We start from the raw sequence: 27927 nt of genomic DNA, 5'->3' as shown, positions 1-27927 counted from the left end.
GTAATCCCTATTGAAGTACGGTGACCTTTACAGCCACGCATTTTAATGTATTACTTGATGATTCGCTTTCAAGCAGCACGAAGTCCGGAGCTATCTGAAAGGTTAAATTATTTAGATTTCTCTACATTTTTATAAGATTATCTCATTAGTCTTGGACAGTTGTAACAAACTGTGCACAGAACTTTAGCATTATCAAAATCAATCGATAATACTAGATGATACAAAACGAAAATTGCAGATGAAACAAGGATAATGGCAAAACAGACGTGACCGCATGAAAGGACGGTGCAGGACACGGTGCAGACAATACGTACAACCAAGCCAAGGAACAGGCAGTACAAACCAAACAGCACAGTTCCATACATACTACGTCAGGAAACTACATAAGGCAGTACAAGTTGAGCAGCATAGAGAGTGCGAGGCGAGCCAACGCACACGTGGCCACACAGGACCATGTGGGCAGTTCAAACGGGACGAAAGGAATCGATTCGAGTGTAACGGTAATCGAATCGACACTTCATCGAGTGAGAGCGGGGGGGGGGATCGTGACGTCATCACCCGTGCGCGGAGGGGCGGGGCTACGGGGAACGAGACTGCGGGAGAGTGGAGCTGAGGGGCGGGGAAAGGGGGAGGGGCGGGGGATAGGGGGAGGGGCGGGGGATAGGGGGAGGGGCCGTGACTAGGGGGAGGGGCGGGGGATAGGGGGAGGGGCGGGGGGTGTGGGGGCGCGGGAAACTTGGGTCGCGCGCTGTAGGCGGTGAATCGTCGCTCCGCTAGCACCATGGCGTCGGAAGTCTATGAGGTAAAAAAAAAACATTTCTGTTGTATTGTTTAACCACTTTACACTTTAATCGATAAAGTCGTAAACGCCGTTCGCGTTATCCGTCTAGGATTAATAAATCCTGGGTAGTTGTATTATGCAATGTGTCTCGTGTGTGAGTGCGCAACGCCGCGTGTGCGTGTGGCCGTCGCAACAAACGGCCACTAGCGCCCGCGCGGCAGGGCCGCGGCCCCGGACAGGCGGCACCGTGGCCGCGTCTCCCTCTCCTACTCCTCATCCTCCTCCCCCTGCCTCATCGTTCTCCCCGCCTCAGTCGCAAGGGTCCTCCCACGCGTCTTTGTCTCCCGCGAGAGGCGTAGTCCGCCTCGGCTTGGTGTTACCACCGATGCCGTCACACGACTGCGGTGGGTTTGTGGTGGTTGAGATGCGCGGTGGTGGAGTCGGTGACTGCGGTGATGAAAGGCGGTGATCGTCTTTGTTGGTGTTGGTCGAGGAGACGGTGGTGGTAGTGAAATGGATGGCTGTGGTGATGATACAGTTTCTGGTGAAAATTGTAGTGGAGTTGTGACAATTGTAATGGAAATGGTGGTGTATTGTGGTTACTGATGGTTAAGTGGTGGGGGTGGGAGTGATAGTGATGGCTTTGTTTGTGGTGATGGACGTGGGGATTGTGTTGCGATTCTGGTGGAAATGGTTATGCTAATTGGTTTGGAGGGGGTGTTGTGGACAGCTTTGAGAAATAGAGGAGATGGTGGTGTTCATAGTGGTGGTGGGGATGGTGAGTGACAGGAGAAGATTCTGGTGAGGATTGTTACATTGATGGGGCTGTGGTGGTGGTGGTCATTTCTGCGGTGATGGAGGAGCTGGTGGATTAGTGATGAGGTTGTGGTGATGGTTAAGGCTGTGGTGGCGAATTGTGGTGATGAAGATGATGGTGATTGTAATCGATGTAGTGATACAGGGTGTATTAATGGTGCTAATAGTTGTGTAGGAAATACTGTAGTTGTGGTATGGTGGTGATGGTAGTGGCCCCATTATTTTTCTTGAGCTGACGTGAGGGAAAATTGAAGATATTGATGGTTGTAATAATTGTAATGGGACTATAATAGGTGTGATATAGATGGCGATAGTCAGAATAAAATATGTATTTATATTGGAGGAATTCGATAAGCTATACAGCTCTTTTCCACATATGACCAATAGTTTCACAGATGTCCAGGTAGTAATGTGGGTATGGGTGTGCTAATGTGGTAGAATGGGTGGTGTAATATAGTTGTAGTGTTGGTGGCGATAGTAATATGGTGGCAATGCAGTCGTGTGGCGGGTGGTAGTTATGTAGCTTATTTCGGGGTGTGTGACCAAGTAAATCTCACGACAGTGATGACCTGAGTTTTTTAGTTTTCTCAACGAGGAACCAGTCTTAACATGTTGCAGCAATGAGAATATAAAATGTCCTTGTAGTAGTTAACCTCTGGACTGACCATAGTGCTAAGCCAGTCATCTCGAGAAATAGTGTGCTAGTAGTAGTTGCTATTCCAGACAAACTGGAGACAGGTGGGTCTGCTTATATACGTTCAGAAAAAATGATAACGGATGAGTGGACTAAGCCAGGCAGAAGGCTTCAAGCATCAGTGGAGGAGAGGTAAACCTCATCCAGGAGGCTCATGTTCAGAGATTCACCATAGTTCCGACCGGGGATGTGGTCACATTGGCCAAGATTTCTGCATGTTGGTTAATGTGACAATGGTACAACCTCTGGACTTGTTTCCTTCTCTGAAAGAATAGTTCTCTAGGTATGTGCGGAAGGAGTTGAGTAGCACCCACATTGGCCATAAGTGTAACTGTGACAGCAAATTATGTTTCCTAAATGGGCATGTTCTTTCAGTTTATCTTACACTATTTAAAACGGGGAGCAAGGAAAACGAGCTATAGAAATAACTCTTTAAGGACCTCTCCCATGCTGCCGGTTTGTCCTGCATCGTTGTGTAGTGTCTTCAAAAATTACTCACACCGACACATTGTAACAAGTCACCTGCTTACACTTTATTCACCTATTCTTGCACCAGTTGTAGGCACTCCTATAACTATCTGTACGGTCACTTATGGTTAACTTCTACCTACTCTTATCTACCTTTTGCCTCCCTTATCCTGCGCTCAGCAGCTTTGCTCTCAGCAACTTCGCACACAGCATCTCCGCACACAGCCTCTCTGCACACAGCAACTCTACATCTCCATCGCTGCCCTCGCCTATGCTCCCTCAGACCCACTCACCCATCTGTCCCGGGTGTGGGGATCAGGCAACACCTGCTCGGCGACGGCATGAGGGTTGAGTTCCCGTTGACGACTGGAGTGGCAGCGGCGAGATGTCGTCACTCTTGGTCCCCGGCAACAACTCCCCGCTCCGCTCATGCATACGCCCTTTTATATTCCTCTGCTAATTATCTGAGACCTCTCGTGTGTCTCTTTAGGCTCTCGCCAGGCTGGATCCTGTTGGAACATCAATCAACCCTTATCTTCCCTCTCCCTGGCAACACCTCTGGTCACAACGTGCACAACAGGTCGACCCCGTTTGCACCTGCTTCGCCCCTTACAACTGGTGGTTTTTCCGTGCAAACCTCACGTGTGCCTGTTTGCCCTTAGTTGCCCTCGGTTAACTGTGCGCACCGTGTGTTTCACTACTCTACAGTTGTACTGTCATTAGCAGCTAAGACTACCACAAGCACAGTGGTCGCTAGGCAGTCCATTTGGCAGTTAAGTGTGACCCTGCCTTCTTATTCGAAGACGTCTTTGGCTCTTAAACCATTTGAGGGAATGTCCCTGTTCACAAATCATATTTATGATGAACTGAATCACTCCGCAGGAGCAACGTTTTGCCGCAATACCCTCATAGTCATCACAGAAATAGGAGCCATGAATTGAATGGCTTGCAGCACATCTTGTATCAGCTTGGAGCTTATTGTTCTCGATCACAGCAAAGGTACGAGCCACGGGTATCCTGGGACAACCTGGCTCCTACGAGAAGATCACCTCACTGGGTGGATGAAAAGCCTCCCAATAAGCAGAAAACAATCATTCTACTGGATAGAAGGCTGTCCTATTTCAGGTAGATCTGGAAAATATATTCTTTGGGTCTTTCGGTAAAGTCACTTAGGTTCAAAGAAAATAACAAAAAACAAACTACGACGTTTCGATCGCAACACAAGCGGTCGTCTTCAGGAAAAGGGGGGTTAGCTTCCAAAGGCAAACTATTTATTAGGGTTTAAAATGGGCGTAGCCCAAATGGCAGCAGCCAATGTTAATGCACGTGGTGGGCAGCCAACCCGACAGTGGTTGGTTTCCACCAATCAAAGGGCTACCAGGTGAAAATTAGCATGTTAATGAGAGATTAGCATGTTAATGGCAAATCGTAAAGCACGCGTCCAAGGGGTAGTCGGCGCGCGAAGTGGCTGTGTTGGTGTGAATCCTGTGAACGCGCAAGTTTGAAATGGGCGTGAAGCACAACTAACATGGGAAGGTGGTAGGATGGGAACATCAAAGCCAGTTATGACTTAAACTGGTTGATAACATCCTTCCAATGATTGCTCAGTTTGTACCCATCTTCTCGGTTGAAATTGCAGCTGTGTCTATATATATGGATGGCTTCATGAACGAATCTTTGTTGATAGCCAGTGAGCTTACAAAGTACCTTCGTCTTAGAGAAATCTATTTCGTGTGAACCCATCGCATTTGAAACAATGATTAGCCTTGGCCGAGGTATTGGTCCTACCGTGTTTCAAATCTGCCTTATGTTCACGAACTGTGTTAAATCTAACCTGGATCTTGTGTTTGCTCATGATTTTGATAGATTAAATTATCACCTCAACCGTTGGGAAATAACCATCTAAGGACCCAATTAAAACCATCACCTTGCCATACATAGCAAGGGTCACTAAAAATATTTCCACAATCATGAGCTAATCTCTCGATTAACATGCTAATTTTCACCTGGCAGCCCTTTGATTGGTGGAAAACCAACCACCGTCGGTTTGGCTGTCCATCACTCGCATTAACATTGGCTGCTGACATTTGGGCTACGCCCATTTCAAACGTGACTTTACCAAAAGACCCAAAGAATATGAATCCCTGCAGTCACGAAAGCTTTAAGTCAAGATCTGGATAAGGTCAACCACAGACAAATGGGTACTACGTGAGTTGTGGAGGGGTTAGAGTTTGGAGTCTCACGTGAGTCCTTTTCCGTTGGAAGTGGTGGTTACACAGTTGGGCAGGCGAAAGTTGAGAGTGTTTTGGAGCTTCAGGCAATAGTCTGTTCCCAGACAGGTATGCCATTATTATCGAAAATCAAAGGGTCTGAATGTGTTCATGAAGCTTCAGATATGCAACATAGAAACTCTCGCCTCCATTCAGAAGGCACATAGCTCACTTTGGTAAATCTGAAGGATGCTGATCCACACCTCCCAGTGCTATTGCCACACTAGAGATGTATCCGGTTTGAGGTGGTAAAAGCATTTTGTGTTCTCTGGGCGGTTGATGGCCCCAATAGTGTCAGTCAGTGTTATGGCAGCTCTCGTGGCATTTCTCAGAAAAGGGAGCTTGTTTTGTTCACTTACAACAAAATTACATCTCAGGAGGGCCCTCCGGAGGGTAGTCAAAAGACTGGGGGGATTGCCCTGAGTGCATGGTTGGGTTACTACTTGCTATTCTAGCGTTTGGCAAGTATGTGTAAACGATATGTATAGGTGTAAGTTTGTGAGCCATGTGATAGCTCAGAACCTTTATGTAGACTGTGAAATCGTATTGACTATGAAGCAAAGCTATAGCTTTTAGAGTCGTATCACTAATATTGTTCAGTACGCCAGAGAGTCGGTGTAGAATACAGTGTAGTAAAATGAATAACTTTCTATTATACGCTGTCAAGCCTATGAATAGCCTTTTAACCTTCAGTCAAAGGTATTCTATCTTGCAGGATTGTTGTAACCATTTTTCTTTGTTGGATTCGTCCCTCTTCATGATTCTGCAATAGGAATCCAGTTTTCCTGTGCTCAACCTGGTACATATTTAATCTTTCTGTGATGTTCTGTTGTCTCATGGTTCAGTAGATATGCTAACAATACTCGTTGCTTTTCCCAATGTATGTACGTCATGTTATCAATGTAATTGGCAATATTGAGAGTCCCGTTCAGGAGTCTTCTCATCAGACTAAAGTCGGCTAGTGCATGAACAACTCCAAATTGTTATTACCTTAAATCGGTATAGCCCTTTTGGGTAACAGATACAGTGTTTGGTTTGTCCTGGACAGCTCTGGGAATGTGCCAGTAATTCATGATAAGATCTAATTGGGTAAGATATTGGACATTTCTCAAGACTGCAAAGAATGTTTCTTGGAAATACAGTGGTACCCCGGAGATCGAACTTAATTCGTTCCAGAAGGCCATTCGAACACCGATTTGTTCGAACACCGAATTAATTTTTCCCATAAGAATTAATGTAAATTACATTAATTGGTTCCAGACACAAGAAATGTCTCATTATAAAGCATTTTTACACGAAGTTTACAGTCATTACATGCATAAAATCATACAAAAAACACAATAAATAAATTGAATAAATATATGGAATAAATGAAATAAATGAACATTGAACTTCACTTTACCTGTAGTAAGGAGAGTTGATGGCTTGAGTGGAAGGTGGTGAGGAGGAGGTGGTGGTGTTATTGTTTGGAAGGGGAGTCCCATACGGTAAAACCTTTGTCTGGGCAAGCGTCATGCATGCTGGCCATACGCGTCTCAGCCATACATGTTCTTTCAAGTCGCGATTGCCCGTTCGACCTCCGAATTTCGTTCGGTTTCTGGGGCAAAAAATGTTCAGAAATATCGTTCGAACACCGATTTGTTCGAGTTCTGGTGCGTTCGATCTCTGAGGTTCTACTGTATAACGAAGGTCCAATTTCGTCACCTGTTTAAGATAAAGTAGTCCACACATCAGGCCTCTAAATGGATTCTCCTCCATCTCTGGTGAAGACTCTATTAACTTATTTTATATATTTAAAGTTGTTATATAACATTTTTAGGGTATATTTTGCTACTTTTTTAGTACTTATACAAAAATTACACTTTTTTTTCAAAAAAATACCCCCAGGAACTTATGCTAAATTTATATCATTAAGTCAATGGTTTCCATTTACTTTGTTTCGTCTTACGTTGCGTTTTTCCAGGGGCTCATCGCCAATGTAAATAGAGGACTTACCATATTCTCTTGACCCCTGCCCAGCTGTCCTGTTACATAATTTGTATATAAATGTATATTTACACAGTTGTGAGTACCTGTTTTTGTACACAAAGTGCAGCTGTGCTCCAATGAGTTGGATTTTTGTATGTGACACCTGCAGTAAATCTGGGATTCAGGTCTACCATCATTGGTCCATCTAATTGGCGGTGGATGCTATAATTACTCCAGAATGTTCTGAAGATCACTAGGGTTTACTCATCTTGCCACCTTGTGCCGTCAGGTCGAGTACGACCTCTGGTGACATCCACGACGAGATTTCGCCATCCACACCTGTCTCTTGCTGTCTTTCGTAGTTGGATTAGTGTGAAGCCTGTCGATGTTCTTGATGTCATCCATCCACCTCCTTTGAGGTCGACCTCTGCCCCTGCTACCGTCTCCATCCCAAGCAACACTGATTCCTCTAGTCCAGAGGTCCTCATAACGTGTCCAAAGTATCTAAATTTCTGCTTCACGAATAAGGCCTTGAGTGGAAGAGTGGGACTGATCCCTCTCAGCACGGACGTGCTTGATATCTTGGCTGTCCATGGTATACGTAGCATTCTTTTCCAGCACCACATCCAAAACGCGCTGATCCTCTTTCACTCACTCAATGTAGGCGCCATGACTTGCATCCATATCGGGCAACAGAATACCAGAACCTTGACAAGCCTCTTCTAGGTGTTTATGGTAATGCCTTTCTCTCTCCATATCTTATTGAACTGTGACATGGCTGTTCTACCAAGAACTAAATTACTTCTGATCTCGTGGGTACACTCACCGTCTTCAGCAATCAAGGAGCCCAGGAATACAAAGTTCTTCAACTTCAATTGGTTCATTTTCCAGACTAAATTAGTTTAGTTCTGTCGCCATCACCTTCATCTTTTGGAGGTTGAGGCAGATTCCAGCCTCCTCACTATATTTTTTTAACACTTACCAAGAGGGTCATCATTTCATCTTGGCTATTTGCAAGTAGGATGGTATCATCAGCATATCTTAAGTTGTTTATTCTTCTGCCTTCATTCTTCATGCCTGCTTCGATGAAATCCAGGACTCCCTCTCGCATAATGCGCTCACTGTACAAATTTAATATGTAAGGAGAAAGCGCACAGCCCTCTCTTACTCCTTTCCTAATGTCAAATTCTTGTGTCTCCTGATACTCTGTTCTCACCGTTACTTTTTGGTTGGCATAGATTACGTAACAGGCACATAAGATGAGTTGGGATTACCTTTTCCTTCATTGTAATCACCATAGTTCATGGTCCATACAATCAAAAGCTTTGCTGTAGTCAATGAAGCAGGGGTACAGCTGTTGCCGGTATTCGTTTGATCTTTTCATTATCCGTCTTGATGTTTGCAATTTGGTCCCTTGCTCCTTTTCTTTTCCTGAAGCCTGCTTGAACATCCAGTAGTTCTTTCTACGTAGCTTTCCATTCTATGTTGAATAATCTTCAGCAAAACTTTGCTGGTATGGGATATGAGAGCTTATAGTACGGTTGTTGGAGCATTATCTGGGGTCGCCTGTCTTATGTATCTTTACCTATAAAAGTATTTTTTTGTTTATCTGTCTGTGGGTCTGTCTGTCTGTGTGGACGCAACTTGCGACGGATTTCACTCACAAACTGTGGGGTTTACTTTAAAAAAGTACCCAGGTACCACGTGATAAGCCAAGGGGTGAACCAGCAGTATTCGTATTTCACATCCGTCAACTTGAAAGTAGTTTAATTAACAATGTATTCCTTTTATAAGCAGAGGGCGGCACCAGAGCACGCATCTGCACATGCGCGAAACGCTGACCAGTTGTTTCCCCTAGCAACGCGCAGGTGGGGGAGGGGGGAATTCTCATTCGTGTAAAAAATGCAAAAAAATATACACACGACGCTGAGGTAAATTATTCAAAGTTTGATGTCCTCTTCTCCCCCCCACCCCAATGTGTGCACTTACTACGATAGGGTTGGTAGATACTACTATTGTTATAGCCCTTAGATACTATTACTATAGAGCGGGTGGGGGGGATGCTGGGGGGGGTAGCAGCCCAGCCCGCAAAGGTGCCACTTTGGCCGGCTGGGCAATCTAGTCGAGGCCGGAGGCTCTGCACAGGACTAGGCCTCACCACTACACTCTGTGAAGTTAGTCCTCTTATAGAGTCGATATATACTGTTATAGCGTCGGTAGATACTAAATAGATATGTAGTGGGTTCAATTGAGGCCCACACTCAACTTGCAGGCAACACTATTTATTAACACATAACAACCAACGTGAACAATATACATAAAGTGGTGACCACCGTTCCTAATCTCACTAACACTCGGGGAATACTACACAGCGTGACCAAGGTAGGTGACGGGCTGCCTGGTCACGAACGACGATCGGAGACTCGAGGACCATTGATGGCGTCTTCATCCCGGGGTTGAACAGCCCAGCTCTCTGTTCACACTCCGCTTGTAACTCCCCTGGCGTGGCCGGCTCCACCCCAGGCCACGCCCCCCTTCTCGAATCTTGGGAAGCTACGGGCCCCCAACCACGTGACCCCCAAGCTCCCCCTTGGGGCCCCTAGCCCCCCTTTATCCGGTCACGTGTTCTATTGGGTTCACGCAGAGTGTCACGGCCTGACAAGGCCCCCGTGACACCCGCATACAGCACCCATACCGAGCCAACACAGTAGTCGTCATATGTCCCTACGCTCGTACAGTCCCGACACAGTGACATCGTATGTCACTACAGATACGACTATAGATTCAGTTGATACTACTGTAGAGTCTGTAGTTACTACTATAGTCAGCAGATACTACTATAGATTCAGTAGATAATACTGTAGAGTTAGTTACTACTATAGTCGGTAGATGCTGCTATAATCAGCAGATACTGCTATAGAGTTCAATCTTGATTTGAAGCTTTTGTGACTGCAGGAATCCATACTCTTTGGTTCTTTTGGTAAAGTCACGTAGGTATAAAAGAAAATAAATCACGACGTTTCGTCCTCAGATGGAGAAAATATAATCCAGCAGTGCAACTGCTGAACCAGTCAGAGAGCAGTTATAAGAAGGTTATATATGTGGCGATGGGCAAGCAAGCGGGGTCTGAGCTGGAAAGGAATTCAATCCACGGACCCAAGCACGTCAGTTGTGTTAATGGGGGAGATTGGGGAGAGAGGGATTAGGGAGGGAGATTAGCATGAATGAGCTTCCGTCGCCGCATAAGAGTATCATGCCTGCATATGCGCACAGCAGCAGTGTTAATGAGAGATTAGCACCATGAGAGTGCAATCCAAAGTACGTGAACATGAGAGTGCAATCCAAAGGACATGTAAGCATGAGAGTGCAATCCAAAGCACATGTGAGAGATCTAAGAGAGAGGCACAAAGAGAGAGAGACAGTCGGAAATAACAGCTGACATAGGCAGGTAGGGTGGAAACATCACAGTCAGTTAAGACTTTACCTGGTTAATAACGTCCTTCCAATGATTGCTCAGTTTGTATACATCTTCTCGGTTGAAGTTGTGTCTGTTTATATATCTGGAAGGCTTCATGAACACATCTCTGAAGGTAGCCGGTCGATTTGCAGAGTACCTCCGTCTTAGAAAAATCTATTTCGTGTGAGCCCACACCATTAGTTACTACTATAGTTAGTGGATACTACTATAGAGTCTATAGATGCTGCTGTAGAGTCGGTAGATACGACTATAGAATCAGTAGATACTGCTATAGAGTCAGCAGATGCAGCTATAGTCAGTTGATACTTCTTTGGAGTCAATATAGATTCAGGATATACTACTATAGTGCTTAGATACTACTGTAGAGTCAGTATTCACTACTATAGAGTTGGTTGATACTACTATAGAGTTAGAAGAAGCTACTATAGTCAGAAGATATTACTATATAGTCAGATACTACTGCAGCAGTATATACTGCTGTGGAGTTGGTAGATACGAATATAGAGTCAGTAGATGCTACTATAGAGTCAGTAGAAACTACTATAGTCAGTAGTTACTACTGTAGTTACTAGATACTGCTAAACCCCCCCCCCCCCAGCCTCACCTGACCATCATTGCCTGGCCCTTCCTTTGGAGTTTGCTGGAGCTTCAGTGGCAGCATTGAGGCTTTTGTGGCCTGTTTTGAACACATAGGTTAGCTCAGTTTCCTCTGCTATGTAAAATCTATAGATGTTATATCTTTCAGCAAAGGTAAGTAGACGGCTTACAATCGTGGACATTGCCCAGCGGTGACATAGTCTAATGGTAGCTCTTTTGCTGTGTATTGCAGAGGTTCACGGTTTGAATAGAGTGGCCGCCCTGGTCATTACTGCAGATGTATTAATTGTAAAATAAATATGCACCGTCTGCATCATAGTGGATTTAAAGATCCCATGACCTCGCTCGCAAGAAAAGGGCCGTTATGTGCCAGCATCATGGTCCAAATATGCCATATTGGATCAATCACCCCAAGGTTACTCAATTGAGATTATACATAGCAATCATCGCCCTCTACTGCCAACCTACTGCCAATAAACTTTGCCGATAAAAAGGGGAATGAAAGTCGGTGAAGTTTTTCCAGGTAAAACAAGGATACTGGAACTCACACTTGTGTGTGTCTATAAGGAGAGACAGTTTGTATGTACGCATGTTGAACTTTTTTCGTACCGTATGTAGCCAACCGTGCTAATCGGAGGTGCATTGTAGTAGCTTTTAGACAGTTCTAGGTAATGAGATGGGTCAATGGGGTCTCAATATGAGCTTGCCAGAAAAAAAGTTAAAGGCAATGATTATGGAGGATCCCTATGCGCCTTTATCTGTAGCATAATGAGTAGCAAGTAATACTGTGGAGGTAGATGACTTGTAGACTGTAATAATGCGTATAAAATGTGGTTGTGACGTCATGGAACGTGTTATTGCAAAGCAAGGTTTATTTTATGGGCTACATACAGTAGTTTGGAAGAGTAGAAAGGTCAAGTGAAGTGGTCAGTATGCGTGTTTGAGGCAGGTGTTATTACTCTTACTGTACATGTCAGAGAGCTGACTTGAACAAAACAACTAGAAAGTAAGCATCAGGCCTCCACATACAGCGGCATTTGGAGGAAGCTAGAAGTTGAAATAAAAAATAGATTTTTTTTTTTTTACTTTGTAAGTTATGATTAGAACATCATAAAAAAGAATTGTAAAGGTATGCTTTATTGCAGAACAGGGAGATGGGTGGCTTACTGAGACCGGTATTGAATTGGCACCCAGAGGTTGTCGACTAGTAGGAAGACCAAACCCAGATGGTGGGATGCTGTAAGAGCAGATTTCTGAGGTCCATGATCACTTTGGTCTGCTAGGACGGTGGCTACAATATTGTAGTTGTGGGGTATGGGTGATGGTCATATGGTTTGCGGAACACAAACTTCTTCGTAGATAGTGGTTTTTCGTATTGAAGGCATGTGTTCAGTATATGTGGTTGTGATGTTTACCACAGTGAAATATATTATGTAATCTTGTTTATTGTTACGATGGTAATATAATAGGCTCATGTTGAGATGTACATTAGATTACTATCATGGTGGTAATATGGATGATAGGGGTCATGTTTTGGTTATGATATGAATATTGGTGGTAATGTCCTTATATTGAAAAACATTTTTCTTCTCGCGTGCTACCACCAAAATCGCAGGTATTTCCATTACGGTGCCTATGATTATGATATAGCCTGGTCTAACAGAAGAGGTCCTCCAGTAGGACAATTTTTCACAACCGGTGTGTCGCGGCACACTGGTCGCAGGGGTGCCACAGTCTTTTCGGAATTGTAGAATAGAAAACCTCGCTGTCCACAAGCTAGGACAGACGAGAACTCTGTGCTGTTCAGTGGCCGATCTAGCCCCTGCACTTCCTACCTTCCGCCCTCCCCTCTCCATTGGTTGCATAGCAGTACGGCAGATAGGTATCAGCCCCCACCATTGGCTCTTTTAATTTACCTCTGTCTTGTATGCGTCGATGGGATTTTGCATTTTGTGTCACGAACATCGAGCAAGCTCGAAAGTGTGCCGTGGTTTCAAGTTTTCAAGTTTAATTTATTAGGTATAGCCCTGTGAGCCATGCGGCTCTTGATTCGGGTGCAACCGCCACAAACAATAAAATTACAAGATGCATTTGAAATTTACTGTACGCAAATTGAAACTTCCCCTACAAAAACAATAACATCTTCCAGAAAAAGCACCATTTGTTTATGCTGCATACAAAAATGTGCAAAAAATCCCATTTTGATGTTAGATCATAATAACAATCATAATACAATATAGATTAAAATTTTAAGTATAACTCTATACTACATAAAAAATCGGGCTAAACTAAACCTTTCTAGAAATTACTAAAAATAATGCTATAAAAACAATGTACCAGTGATCATAAGAAATGTGATTGAAAGTTTACAATAGCGACATACATAACATATATTACTAAACCTAGCATCCTTCGCTAGCTGCATGAGTCAATCCATGACAGCAGGAGTAACAATAGTAGTAGCAGCACACTATAATCAAAATACATGATAATTTCTCGCATTGGTCATCTATAGCTATATATTTGATTTCAGGCCATAAGACAATTTAGATTAAAGTTATCAGGCCAACTCCGCACTTCCGCAAGAAACATGGCTTAACCATATGTTTTCGAAATCACCAAAATAAAGCCATAAAAACAATGTAACAACAGTAATCATAGGAACTGTGATTCAAATTTAACAATAAACGATAACATGTACGACCAAACTTGCAGCCATAGCTGGCAGCATGACACTCCCAGTGTATGATGTGTGAGTCAGTGGTAGTGTGAGTGAGTCAGCGTATGATGAGTGAGTGTATGATGAGTGAATCAGTGTATGATGATTGAGTGTATGATGAGTGAATCAGTGTATGATGAGTGAAAATGGGTTAGTGGTTGTGTGAGTGAGTCAGTGTATGATGTGTGAGTGAGTCAGTGTATGATGTGTGAGTGAGTCAGTGTAAGATGAGTGAGTGTATCACGGCATCCTCCCCACCATCACGGCATCCTCCCCACCATCACGGCCTCCTCCCCGCCATCACGACCTCCTCCACACCATCACGGCCTCCTCCCCGCCATCACGGCCGGGAGGAGGCCGTGGTAATGAAAAATGTTGAGCAGCACGGCTGTAGAATTCATAAGACCAATAGATATGCCATGGTCTGTGTTTGACCACATTGATTCGTATACAAAATTGTTTATGCCTGTATCATGAGCTAAAAGTTGTAATGTAGATGATGATTACGTGTTTTTGAGGGAGTGGTGCAGTGGTTAGTATACTGCATTATGAACCCAGCAACCGGAGTTCGATTCTCAGCCGCAACTCACATGAGTGGCGAGTAGTATCTAAACTGATCCCCGCTCTCTCTAAATATAATTTGGAGACTATTTCAACATAAGGGACTAAACGGTTACATACCTTAATCTGTTGAAAAGTAATTTTTTAAATTGATTTTCTTTTATATACAAATGTAAACTTCAAGAATAAACATGAATTGTCCAATTATTCAGTACATGGCTGCTGCTTCTTTGACATACCTCTGTTACTAAAAACAACAATACATTTATTTACAATGTAATACTTTGGACAAACTGTTGTATTATTAAGAAAAATAATTAACACATTATCATGCATCATGTGTTGATATAAAATATGACTCTTCTATATGCCATTGTGGATGGCGTACTTATCCCTGGGTATACATGTATTTGCTTCCCATTGATGATGCCTACCGTTCCTTACTAGGTGGAGAAGATAATAGACAAGCGGAAGACACGCAAGGGTCGTATAGAATATCTGGTCCGGTGGAGAGGATTTAACAGCGATGGGGACACTTGGGAGCCCGAGCACCACCTTACAACCTGCACGGAATACATCAAAGAGTTTGACGAGTGTCGGAGGTTCAGCTTTAACAAAGCCCAAGAAGCGGCGAATGAGCTAATTTCGCGGTCGCCACTTCAACCGCAGCTGCAACGTACAAGCCTTCCAGACATCATCACAGAAAAGGAGAGTCTGGCTTCCTCGCAAGCACGGAAATCGTCGTTTTCCTTCATTGGGAGAAGTCCAATGGACCTTTCCCAGACGGGAATCAAAGTTCTTGTACCAAAGTTGGAGTCGAGAGGCAGTAACTTGATCACGAGTTTGCATGGCACCGTTAGTGCCACCAGTGAATTCAAATTCAAGGACGAATTGAGCAACGCAGCTCAGGCCCCGGGAGAAGAGCGGCTGCGTGGAGAGAAGATCATTCTGACTCCCAATGGAGGCAGTCCTACAGAGAGGGCCAGGATGGGCTCAAGGGCCATGAGGCCACCGGGGCGGATCACAGTTCAGCTTATGGCGAAACAGATTTGCCGCTTCGACAAAGCTTCTGCGCTGATGGGGGACAGTAAAGGTTAGTTTGCAAGGCGCTGGATTCATGTCACTTGGCTTCAAGTTCAACAGACGTTGGTTTGTTTTTAAAACACTAACTTTCATGTTGTAGTAAATGACTAATACCAGTAGAAGGTAATAATGGTGACCCCGTATCAACAGTCATTCGGCAGGTCACGTATTGTGGAGGGGTGGTGTGAGCAAGCAATTCAGGGCAGCACCTTTATCTGATATCAACACAATATACTGACATTGACTCGCTTTTTTTACTGTAAAAATATATCTATGCGTTGAGTATGTAGTCATCGTGGTGCAGTTGTATGGGCGTTGCTGTATGACACGTGTGCTTGTGACATCAGACGAGCACTTGGGCCAGGACAGCGAATCACAGGCGTCAATATTGAAGCCACAAGTCAGTCTACCTCTGGTGTTCCCGGCTCCTGGCCAACCCAGCCCATCCCTCTCCAATGCCGTACCTCAGGGTAAATACATCAACGTTTTCTTAACTTAAACCCATCATAATGAGGACAAAGCATGCTGGTCTGAAGTCGTTGTGATTGTGTGACTGATAACAGAATGATCCAGACAGTTGAGCAATTATTGAGAACATGCAGCTCACAATTTGGAAGTTAATATGCCGGTTAGGGCTAAGCTCGGCCCTTCTTGCCTCTTGCGTAGTTAAAATGAGAACCACTTTGTGGAAAAGACAACCGTGAGTTGTCCTCTAGACTAATTCACCCCACCTGGAGTGTGGAACATCCACCACTGGCTCAAGGCTCGGAAACAGGAGATGGGCATTTCCCTGTACTGTTTGAGCAGAAAATATGTTGATAATATGAAGAGAAAATGTGCTACATTTTTTGATTATTTGCCTTGTGTAGCGTATGTATGAATTGAGCAACATTCTCAAGTGTTTGAATGTTATTGTCAAGGTTTAGCATAGATATGATTGTTTCATTTGTACTGGTTTGTACAATAAGGCTAATGTAGTCACATGGCTGCAATAAACGAAGTAAGCCATTAATAGTTACTTAATAAGTCATGCACCGTATTGTTTGGATTGCGATTCATAGTGAACATAATTGCATATTTACAAACAAACCTTACATATTTGCCGGACTTAATTTCCATATAACAGAGACTATATAAAATAAAAAGTAGGTACAGATGAAAATTCCAGTTTAATGTGTCCATCTGCAGAACTTTGTCGCAAAGTCATTTGTCACGGTAAGCAATTTTTAGGCGATAATATATTTAGGCGATATAAGCAGCTGTGGCGTTACTTTGTCCGCACAGTGCAGTGCAGCAAAATCCAGTGTTGTGCTGTATTATTCTGTGACGTATATGCTTTCTCAACCATCAACCTGCAACGAGCAGCATGGTGAAGTGTGATAATAACCCCTCGCCACGACCCACGTAGCTTGGGGAGGCCCTCATTCAGGCACTGACTGACAAATGTCTGTAAATGTACACGTGAACATTCAACAAATAGAGCTTGCCATCGACGCAAGACAATGTTACGTAAGCCACTGGTGCACGGACCGGTGCGAGTGACCGGTACTTGCCGTCTCCTCCGAAGGGATCCCGCCGCCATACGGGAGCGGCGCCCACGTCGGCTCCACGGCCGTCGGCGGCGCCCCCACCGTGGGCAGCGGCGTCGGAGGAAGCGCCGGGAATGGAAAGCGGACTGTGGGGGACGAGCCCCAGGGATTACCGCTCGACAAGCGGCAGCGCTGCAGCGTGCGGCAGAGTGAGTCGACGTGCCGCTACCGCAACATCGTGGTGCGCAAGCTGGATGGGTACACGCAAATTCAGCTCTCGACCAAGAATGCTGGCAACAGCCTCAGTGTGGAGGTGAGACTCGGCTGCCCCACTGGCTCAGAAAATGGCGATTTGTACCGAATGCGGTGGTGCATGCCTGTGGTCCAGATAAGGGTGGTTTGGTGAATTACTCAGCAGGTGCGGTACCGTGTTTTGCCTGCCAAGTAGTGCACCATTTATTCAGATTAACATGGTGAACATTTTTAGTCTCATTTTTTTTGTCACCTGTATCATAAGTCATGTTCCTGGTTCGTTGTGGTCAAAATGAGACCTGTACGATGGAAAAGACAGTGACGGAATTACTTGCATATACAAGTAATTGGCTAATTATAGATTGTCTCGTGTGGCAGTCCTGCAATGGTAAGAACTCCACTGCTTAACTCGGGTCACCGTGAGGACGTTTCTCTGGGGGTGAGCCGTGCACTGTAGCTCTCGGTGGAACGTGTGCGTTGGTTTGATTTGCTTACCTTAACGCTCCGTGCAGCGTTAAGGTAAGCAAGCTTGAGGGATCTGCGCCAAACCAATGCTCGGTGTGTCAGTCGTCTTGTGTCATTCCCCTCCTCTCTCCGCCCCGTTATTTCGATCTTCAGAGAGAACGGTTTCATTCCGGCTCTGTTAGAAAGTATTGAGGGACGATGAGTAGTGTGCGGGGCGAGTCAGGGATAGTAAGAGGCACTCTTGTCTGCCCACAAAAGTCTTCTCTGCATCACGTCCGTGACTCTGTGGGATAATGCATCGTCAAGCAGTAACCTGAGTTTGATTCCTGGCCTTGGCTAACAAACCGTGTGAGTGATATCTACCACAGCACTCACTGAACCAGTTAAGTTTGATCAAACAATCCCCATGACGGATATTCTTGTGGAGTCCTTAGTCCAACTGTGGATGACAAAAGTCTGTCAATTTAAAAAAATGACAAGGTACAAAAGACCTTTTTTCATTTTTTACTTTGGGCATTTTGCTTAGATCTAAAATAACCATGAACAAAAGCACTGGTTTGATGAGAAATAATTCATCCATATTTTGCGTACATTCCACCAAGTAAGTATAATTGAGAATGGGCGCCAGAGTGTTGCAATCGCAGAGATGGCCCGTCACGAACAAAATGCGAAACTCTCCTCTACAGGTGATGAAGGAGATCCAGAAGGCGATGGGTAACGCCGCGTGCGACGAGAACCGCCTGCTGCTGCTGGGCGCCGTGGGAAACGTGTTCTGTAGCGGACTGGACTTTCTGCCTTTTGTCAATGGACTCGCTGACAACCCTGAGGAGGGGAGCTCTCGCATGGTGGATGCCATTAGGTCAGTGATCTCAGGGGGGCGCCAGGGTGGCGAGATGTGAACTCCCTCGCCTGGAATACAGGATCACGTGGGTTCGATCCCGACCCTGACGCCTGTTGTATATTTGGAGTTTGCGTGTCTCTCTCCCCACGGTAGTGTGGATTTTTCTCCAGGTCTTCCAATTATTCCCTCATTTATAAACATGCGTTTAGAATATTTGGCTGCTATAGATTTCTTCACGATCAACTACTTCGTTTGTGGCCAGGTCACTTATGAAAAAGAGCTATATATCTCAGTGGGCCTTACCTGGTAAAATAAAAATAGTTTATCGTTTTTGTATAGTTTTTTTTACCCTGCCCTGCTCGTGAGCTGATAATAATGAACATGCCTTATATTTGCCCTTGCAATGCCCTTTACCCAGAGTCCTGCTATGGGAAAGTTTGGTTAATTGCTTTAAGTATTTGGCATGTGGGAGGAATCTCAAATAAATCCCACACATTTGAATCCATCATTGTTCTCAGTGTGGGAAGAGTTGATTACCCGAAGAAAACCCACGCATATGTGGCGGTAACACTTTGCACTGCCATGTCCTGGACACCTCACAGCCTCAGGCCTACAACACCTTGCAAGCCCTGGTGGTCACATCGAAGCAATAACCATGCTCAATCTTGCTTACCTTTAGAGGTCTGGCAAGATTAGGTGCATATTTGGTGTTTTATTGTTAAACAGTTTTGGAGCGATGTCTGGTTTTTTTCAGTGTTATTCATGCAAACAAATGTAGTTTTGATTGTTACAAAAATGTAAGTAACTGTTTTGATTGTTGATTCTACTTCGTTTTGAGTTGCTAATCGATTTTGCAAGCGATTATCGAAAAAGTTATAATCGTATCACAACCCTAGCTGTAGCCCACCTCCTTACCGTACCATAAAGTTGTTACATAGGTGACGTCATAAAAATGTTTGCACCATGTCCAGACAGGGCCACCCCCTCACACACGCCATCTCCCTCCCGCATGCGGGTAGGGAGTTTGTGAATGTGTTCATTCATTTCCAGAAGCCGATCGTAGCGGCAATCAGCGGCCCCGCGGTGGGGCTAGGCGCCGCCTTGCTGGCGCTGTGTGATCTGGTTTGGGCCAGCGACAAGGCCTGGTTCCAGACGCCGTACGCGGCGACCGGACAGACCCCCGACGGCTGCTCGTCCTTCACTTTCCCTCGAGCCATGGGCACGCTAGCCGTAAGTACCGCCACTTACACCGGGGAAAACTATATCTGAGGACCAAATGGGGGTCCTGCTTTATTGGAAAGTTTGGTCAGTTGGCCGGGCGGTGATGGTGCATGCCTGTAATCCAGCATTTTGGAGGCGAGGGTTGTGTGGATCACTGCACAAATGTTGTGAAACTCCCTACACGAGGAGGTCCCTTACCCTGGCTGGCCAGAAGATAGTACAGGACATGTGTACTCCACCTGTTCCATTTGTATGGGATTGTCTTTTGCCCCCTCGTGACCAATAACACCTTAATATATAGAGGACTGCAGAGCTTGGGGAGGAAATTTGGCGCTGACTCAGCGCCTGGCTGCCTTTCCCACTTGTCTGTGGTTCCCCGTGCCATTGAGTCGCCCTCTCTCTTCGAAATTGAGCGAATACTGTGCTCATTACAAATTGCAATGACTATTAGTTTTGTTCTCTTTGGGTCTTTCGGTAAAGCCACGTAAATATAAAAATAAAACATCACGACGTTTGGATCGCATCACAAGCAATCGTCATCAGGTGAAAAAATACAGCAGGAGAACTGCTGAGGCAGGAAAAAATATAGCAGGAGAGCTGCTGAAGCAAGCAGTTATATAGGTTTGAGATGGGTGCAACCCAAGGGTTAGTGAGTGGGGCTAGAGATGGAATTTGCATGTAAATGTAAGATCTGAGAGCCAGATATACCCCTCGAATACGTAGCTGCGGAGGCGGCCATTGTATTGCGAGAGATTAGCATGTCAATCTGTTAATGCGAGTTTAGCATGTCAATGTAAGAAAACCGTGCGCCACCGGAGCTGTGGTGGTGTCCATTGTATTGTGAGAGATTAGCATGTCATTGTGAAGTATGGGAATTGACGGCAGGAACTTCTTGACGGGTAACACACTTTTATTAAATCCTTTAGGTATCACAATACAACGTGTGGTCTCTCTTCTTCCTCCGACACACTCCACTAATCTCGTGTAAGCTCTAGGCCTCTGGCTACACCCGATACACTTGACTCGTGTAGACCCTATGCCTCTGGCTACACACAATATACTCGACTCGTGTAAGCCCTATGCCTCTGGCTACACAATACACTCGACTCGTGTAAGCCCTATGCCTCTGGCTACACAATACACTCGACTCGTGTAAGCCCTATGCCCTGGCTACACATAGTACATTCGGCTCGTGTAGACCTATGGCTACACCCACTACACTCGCCTCTGGGTTACACAGAGTCCCGGTCCCCTTAGGACAGCGGGGCTAGGTACCGCAGGGCTCTAGGTCTTCATCCCCGTCTTCCTTCTTCGCTGGTTACACACTGCCCTCACGCCTGTGTGCATCCCCTTTTATAGCCCCTGCTCACGAGGGACGGAGCTGATGCGGCGTCGACGTGAGCGTCGTTCCTCAATGACCCAATCACGACGCACTCTCTCTCAGCGCGTCACCGCCCACAGCCAATCGGTACCCCGTAACCCACGACCCCGCGCTGACCCCTGATCCTCCACCGTCAGCGCGCGTCACCACCTACACAGCCAATCATCACGCACTGTGCATACGATCCTTAATCCCAGCGCGTATCACCTCTACATCACCCCCTCCCACATAGCTTGCAGCCGGCCCGGCTGTTAACCTACAACACAACACAACGCAACGCAGTAATAAAGAACTCCACATCCCAGTGTGCCCCGTAACACAACAACAACAACATAACACAACCTTAAATATGAAGCAATATACAGCCCGACGAACAACACAATAAAAGCGAACACCGCAAAACGAACGCGCCAAGTGTCACTGTGACCCACGCAGTGCCGAGGCGCTCCGGCTGCCTCGACTCCGCACGTGGTAGGTCACACAAAGTAGCGCGACCTAGCGCGAGTCCGTCTGGCCGGTCCGTCGTATGGAACGGGACGTTGGCGACCGTCCGGTGTCTCCGGCAGCTCTAGACGGCACGGGTCGGGCCTGGAAGGACCGGCCCCGCCGTGAAGATCCGGCCGCCGGTGGTCGGCAGCAGTCAGTTCCGAGACACCTGGGAGCGGATCAGGCGGAGACATGTGAGGAGCAGGCAAGGACAATTCCCTCTCAGGGTCGTCGGTCACGTCACATGCTCGGCCCTCACGACACAAGGGGAGGCCATACGGAGGCGAGAACGGTTTCAGTCGGGAGGGGTGGACGTACCAACGGCGTTTCCCCCATTTTATCTGAACGCACTGGGGGCGTGCCACCCGCACGACCTCCACGGGTCCCCGCCACGGCTTCAACAATTTAGGCGACGTGGCCAAAGGTGCCTGAGGGCAATGCAGCCAGGCCTTGTCACCTGGTTCCCAATTGTGCACGGACACCTTCCGTGCCCGCAACCGCTCGTTCGCAATTTGGCGAGCCCGCGAATTAAGCCGTGCGGCCTCCCTTGCCTCTGTCAGTTTATGAATATTAAATTTAATATGCTCTGCCAATTTAGAATTAGTTCGTGGTGCGGGCAGACCCAGCTGCGTTTCCATGGGCGGGTCGGCTTCCCGACCGTACATTAGAAAAAACGGGGAAAACCCCGTAGCTGCATGGGGGGCCATTCTATACGCGGCAAGGACCCCAGGGACCTGCAGGTCCCAATCAACATGCGACTCACACACCTGCTGGCACAGCATAGAGGTCAATGTCCTGTTAAGCCTCTCCACCATCCCGTCCGTCTGCGGGTGGTACGGGGAGGTACGCACCTTTTTGGTACCCAACAGGTCGCACACCTCCTGCAGTAATTTACTCGAAAAATGTTTCCCTTGGTCAGTCAGCAAGCGTTCGGGAGCCCCCTTGTCCAGGACGTAGCCCTGGACAAAGGCGTCCGTCACAGCCGCCGCCGACTGGTTGGCGAGTGGCCACGCCATAGGCCACCGGGTAAAATATTCGACCCCCACCAACAGGTACTTATTACCCCTAGGCGTGACCGGAAAGGGCCCCAGAATATCGAGTGCAACGAGCTCGTTAGTGCGCGAGACCTGAATAGATTGCAGCGGTGGATTAGCTGCCACGGGCGGTGGTTTCCGTCTGGCGCACTCAACACAACCCTTCAGAATATTCACCACGTCACCCCCCATTCCCGGCCAATAATAGTCACGCTGAAGCAGGGCAAGCGTTTTGTTAACTCCCAAATGCAAGAGGCGTTCGTGTGCGGCCAAGACAACCTTCCCCCTCACAGCAGAAGGCACCACAATCGCATGCCGTCGGGACAAACTGTCCCATCTCATCAACAGGCCCTGCTTAAGCTCGTAGGAGCCAGTTCGGTCGTGGCTACCTTCGGAACCCTCCGTCTTTCGGCGCAATGTCAGCAGGGAGCTGTCCGCCATTTGGAGACGGCCCCACTCAATCAACGACAGTGAGAGCAGCGAGTCCTGACCCCCTGGGGTAGCGGGACCATCCCCAATTGGTGTGCTCGCGGTCGCAACCAACGCCTCCCTACCTTCCGTAACCGGAGGTTTACAGCGCGCCGATCCCGATAAGCACGCACATTTGTGACAAGGCAACAACCGCGACAGGGCATCGGCATTCGTGTGTCGCAACCCTTTACGGTACGTAGTCGTGAACTGATAGTCCTGGAGGACTTCCAACCACCGCGACAATTGGCCCGAGGGCTGGGCAACCCGTAATGAATACTGGAGCGCCGCATGGTCCGTCCGGACCGTGAAATGACGACCATAGAGATATGGCCTGAATTGTTGTACAAAAAAAACAATGGCAAGTAGTTCACGACGGGTGACGCAGTAGCGCTGCTCTGCCGGCGACAACACCCTGCTACCATAGGCGACCACCCGTTCGACCCCTCCAACGACTTGGGACAGCACTCCCCCAATGCCCGTGTTGCTAGCATCCGTGTCTAGCAAGAAGGGACTCTCAAAGTCCGGATAGCACAAGGGTGGGGCCCTTACCAAGGCGTCCCGGAGGGAGCAGAATGCAGCCTCCTCCTCCGGTCCCCACCGGAACTTCACTCCTTTTGCCGTTAGAGCGTGCAAGGGCTTTGCAATGGTGGCGAAGTGCTCAACGAATCGGCGATAATACGAAGCAAAACCGATGAAACTGCGCACGTCTGACACTGACGTGGGCGTCGGCCACGAACTGACACAGTCCGTCTTCGCAGGATCGGTAGAAATCCCCGAAGAGTCGACAATGTGACCCAAGTACCTCACGGATTTACGAAAAAGATGGCATTTGGCCGGTTTAAACTTTAATTTAGCCGATCGCATTCGCAAGAACACCCCTCTCAATCGCTGGAGGTGTTCTTCGAACGTTTTACCGAAAACAATGACATCGTCAAGGTAAATGAGGCACGTCTCCCACTGCAAGCCCGACAAAACCAATTCCATAAGACGCTGAAACGTCGCAGGAGAGGAGTGAAGTCCCATGGGTAACCGGTTAAACTGAAACAGGCCCCCTGGAGTCCGGAATGCAGTCTTAGGCTTAGACTCCTCGTCGAGTGGCAACTGCCAAAATCCGGACAATAAATCAAGAGTCGAAAAGTATCGCGCACCGGACAATGCGTCGAGAGACTCGTCCATCCTGGGGAGCGGATACGCGTCGGCCACCGAGATCTTATTCAGGCGGCGGAAATCGACGCAAAATCGCAGGGACCCGTCCTGCTTTTTAACGAGCACAATAGGTGCTCCCCAAGGACTGGAAGAAGGCGAAATAATGTCGGCTTCCAGCATATTGTTAACTGCCGACTGAACATGTTCCTTCTCAGCAGGACTCAGTCGGAAGGGATTTTGCCTGACCGGTGCCGCATCGCCCGTTTCAATGTGGTGGCGTAGCAGGTCCGTGCATCCGATATCATACTTATGTTTACTGAAGACATCCGAAAATTCAATCAGCAACCCGCGCAACGCACCCAACTGTAGCGCTGACAAATCGTCAGAGTCCGCGCACAGCATATCAATCCAATCTAGGTCCTCCTTTGATGGTACGCTATTCGTGGGGCTCGGATCAGCCTGCGCAACCAGCCTCTCCTCCGCAGGGACCCGTGCCGCGTGAGCCAGCACGGTGCCCTGCTGAATGACGGCCGGCCGCGCCCCAGCGTTTAAAACCATGACAAACGGATCCCTGTCTGCCCCAACCAAAGTGTGAGCCACCGATAAATCGAGACCTCCAACAGCCCTATTAGAAGGACCCAGAAGCATGGCCTGTTCCGAGGCCTCCTTCCCCCATGGCTTCCGTAACCGGAGGGGAATCAACATTTGTGAACCCGGGGGCACGTGCACGGTCTGTGTTGCTAACGCCTGAATGGTAGCGCACGCCGTCCGAATTACATTAGGGCTCGTCAAAAATGAAATACGGCGACCCGATGGTAGTTCAATGCAACGCTGATCAATGAGAATTTTGATGGGCATTTTCGCCAAAAAATCAGTGCCCAATAGGCAAGGAACCGCCAGGGAAGATGAAACGAAAACGGGTCCCGACAATTTGATATCACCAATGCAAATGGACGCCCTAATCTGACCGATAATGCCCAACGATTCCCCGTTTGCGGCGTAAAATGGCACATCCCCCGGAAGAAGCGGACGACATTGTACCGGGAGAATATTATAAATGAGATCCGAAATAATAGTCGCCGATGCCCCCGTGTCCACTAACACCCTGACCTCGACCCCATCAATCGATCCGGTAACGACGGATGAACCCGCTGAGGCAGCCACTATTCTGTGCCCCAATTCCGACCATTTAATGTCTCCCCGGTCCCGGCCGAACCCCCCTCTCCGAACCGAATCCCCGAACTCTACTCGGCTCTCCCTCGTCGCAACGCGACGACCCATACGTGTCGAGTATGCGGGCCAAGCATGTGAGGTGCCGCGACTTGCCGGGGTTTGCAGTGATGACTTGGGGCCTTGGTCGTCGTCCAGCCGAGGTCCCATGGCGCGCTGACGTGGGGCGCGGCAACCGGAGGCCACGTGGCCACGAAGGCCGCAGTTATAGCAGGTGATGACAGTAGTCGGAGATCTCGGTTGCTCCAGCTTGCGGGCCGCTCGCAGAGGCGAACGACCCCCCGACCTCCAGTCCCCCGCTCGTCCCGCGATGAACGCGTCCTCTCGTGGGCTGACGACTTGGGGCACGGTGTCAACCGGACCCGGAGTTGAGGCCACGGCAGCGTTGCAGACGACCCCCTGCTTTCGTTGAAGGACCTCGTGCGCTTGCATGCTCGTGGCGACCCGTAATGAAGAAATATCGGTGTCGTCGGCCGTGTTGATGGGGACCCCCAGGTCCTGCGCCAACTTGAGCAGCTGCTCCAAAACCATCGCATCTTGGCCCTCCTCGTCCATACGAGGGAACGCGGCGTCAGCGAGAGCGAGCAACGCCGTGCGGTAGGCGAGCACGGTCTCCGTGTCCGCCTTCCGTCTTGCGTAGAAATGATGGCGGCACGCCGAGGGAGGACCGTAGACTTTGGCCATGAGAGCCAGCGCATCCTTGAGCGTGGAGCGGTCCGACCTGCGTGCGGACGTGAAGGCCGCGAGCGCGTTGTCGTCCAGCATGGCAGGCAGTGCCCGCAGTGCCGTAGCGTCGGACCAGGCGGACATCTCTTGATGCGCCAAAAATCTGCGCTGAAATTGGCTCCAATCCCCGCCTTCCGCCTTGAATGCTGACAACGTGGGAAGGCGCTGCTGAAAGATAAAGTCGTCCTCCTCCTCGTGCTTCCTCTCTGCCCCCCCGTCGGTGTGTAAGATGGCGGCCCCAGTGGCGGGTGTGTGATGGCGGTCCGCCGCGCGCGTTGGTGACGTCAGCGGCCGCGCATGGAGAACCGCTGCCACGTGGTGATGGCCGTTCCCGCCAAAAGTTGGAGCGGATGAAATGGCGGGAATCGCCAAATCGTTTTGGCGGGAATCTGCAGGGCGATCCTGTAGCACGTCGGCCGCCGTCCCCGCTCCTCCCGACGAGCTGATCTCCGCCAAGATGGACGCGGCGGCGAGCAGCAGCTCCGCCAGACGGGAGTGTGCCTCGCGAAGCACGGTGTCAGTCCCCCGTCGCTCGACCGGCGCCGTCGGTGGATCCTGCCCCGTGGGCAGCTCCTCTTCCTCACCCCCTGATGCCCGCTGGCCCGCGTCGTCGAGGTTGTCCTCGTGGTCAATCCCGTGGGTCCGACGGTTCCTCCTTGTATCCATGCTTGGAGGACCGTTTCACTTCTGACGCCAGTTGAAGTATGGGAATTGACGGCAGGAACTTCTTGACGGGTAACACACTTTTATTAAATCCTTTAGGTATCACAATACAACGTGTGGTCTCTCTTCTTCCTCCGACACACTCCACTAATCTCGTGTAAGCTCTAGGCCTCTGGCTACACCCGATACACTTGACTCGTGTAGACCCTATGCCTCTGGCTACACACAATATACTCGACTCGTGTAAGCCCTATGCCTCTGGCTACACAATACACTCGACTCGTGTAAGCCCTATGCCTCTGGCTACACAATACACTCGACTCGTGTAAGCCCTATGCCCTGGCTACACATAGTACATTCGGCTCGTGTAGACCTATGGCTACACCCACTACACTCGCCTCTGGGTTACACAGAGTCCCGGTCCCCTTAGGACAGCGGGGCTAGGTACCGCAGGGCTCTAGGTCTTCATCCCCGTCTTCCTTCTTCGCTGGTTACACACTGCCCTCACGCCTGTGTGCATCCCCTTTTATAGCCCCTGCTCACGAGGGACGGAGCTGATGCGGCGTCGACGTGAGCGTCGTTCCTCAATGACCCAATCACGACGCACTCTCTCTCAGCGCGTCACCGCCCACAGCCAATCGGTACCCCGTAACCCACGACCCCGCGCTGACCCCTGATCCTCCACCGTCAGCGCGCGTCACCACCTACACAGCCAATCATCACGCACTGTGCATACGATCCTTAATCCCAGCGCGTATCACCTCTACAATTGTAAGAAGGCCACCGCAGCGGTGGCTGTGTTATTGAGAAGATTAGCATGTCAATGTAAGAAAACCGGGCACAACGTTGTTGTTGAATGCATCGCATTACTCCATTAATTAGTGTTATGATTGTGGTAAGAGTGTCGATTACCTTGGAGTAAACATACGCGTGTGAGGGGGGGTATCACTTTGCATTGTAATTTCCTGGAACTTTGGCAGGTTGCCAAATAACACAGATCTCCTACGTGCCATCCGATTATAACACGAAATATAACGTGCATGTTGC

At 48.1% G+C, this 27927-nt stretch overlaps 1 protein-coding gene across 1 annotated transcript in view; it reads left to right on the top strand.

Annotated features, from left to right (window-relative positions):
• The first annotated feature begins 694 nt into the window (after positions 1-694).
• The window catches only part of LOC133350954 (chromodomain Y-like protein 2), a 32649-nt gene continuing 5416 nt past the window's right edge, over positions 695-27927 (top strand). The window contains exons 1-6 of the mRNA XM_061565800.1: positions 695-802; positions 14800-15445; positions 15783-15905; positions 17003-17277; positions 18368-18540; positions 19542-19752. Coding sequence (XP_061421784.1) covers positions 782-802; positions 14800-15445; positions 15783-15905; positions 17003-17277; positions 18368-18540; positions 19542-19752 — 1449 coding nt within the window. The 5' untranslated portion in view covers positions 695-781. The remainder of the gene's footprint in view (positions 803-14799; positions 15446-15782; positions 15906-17002; positions 17278-18367; positions 18541-19541; positions 19753-27927) is intronic.

This window comes from Lethenteron reissneri, chromosome 35 (assembly GCF_015708825.2).
Source record: "Lethenteron reissneri isolate LAM-NWPU_2019-01 chromosome 35, ASM1570882v1, whole genome shotgun sequence".
Lineage (NCBI taxonomy): Eukaryota > Metazoa > Chordata > Hyperoartia > Petromyzontiformes > Petromyzontidae > Lethenteron > Lethenteron reissneri.
The sequence above is the reverse complement of the archived record's forward strand: the minus strand, read 5'-3'. Positions and strand labels throughout refer to the sequence as shown.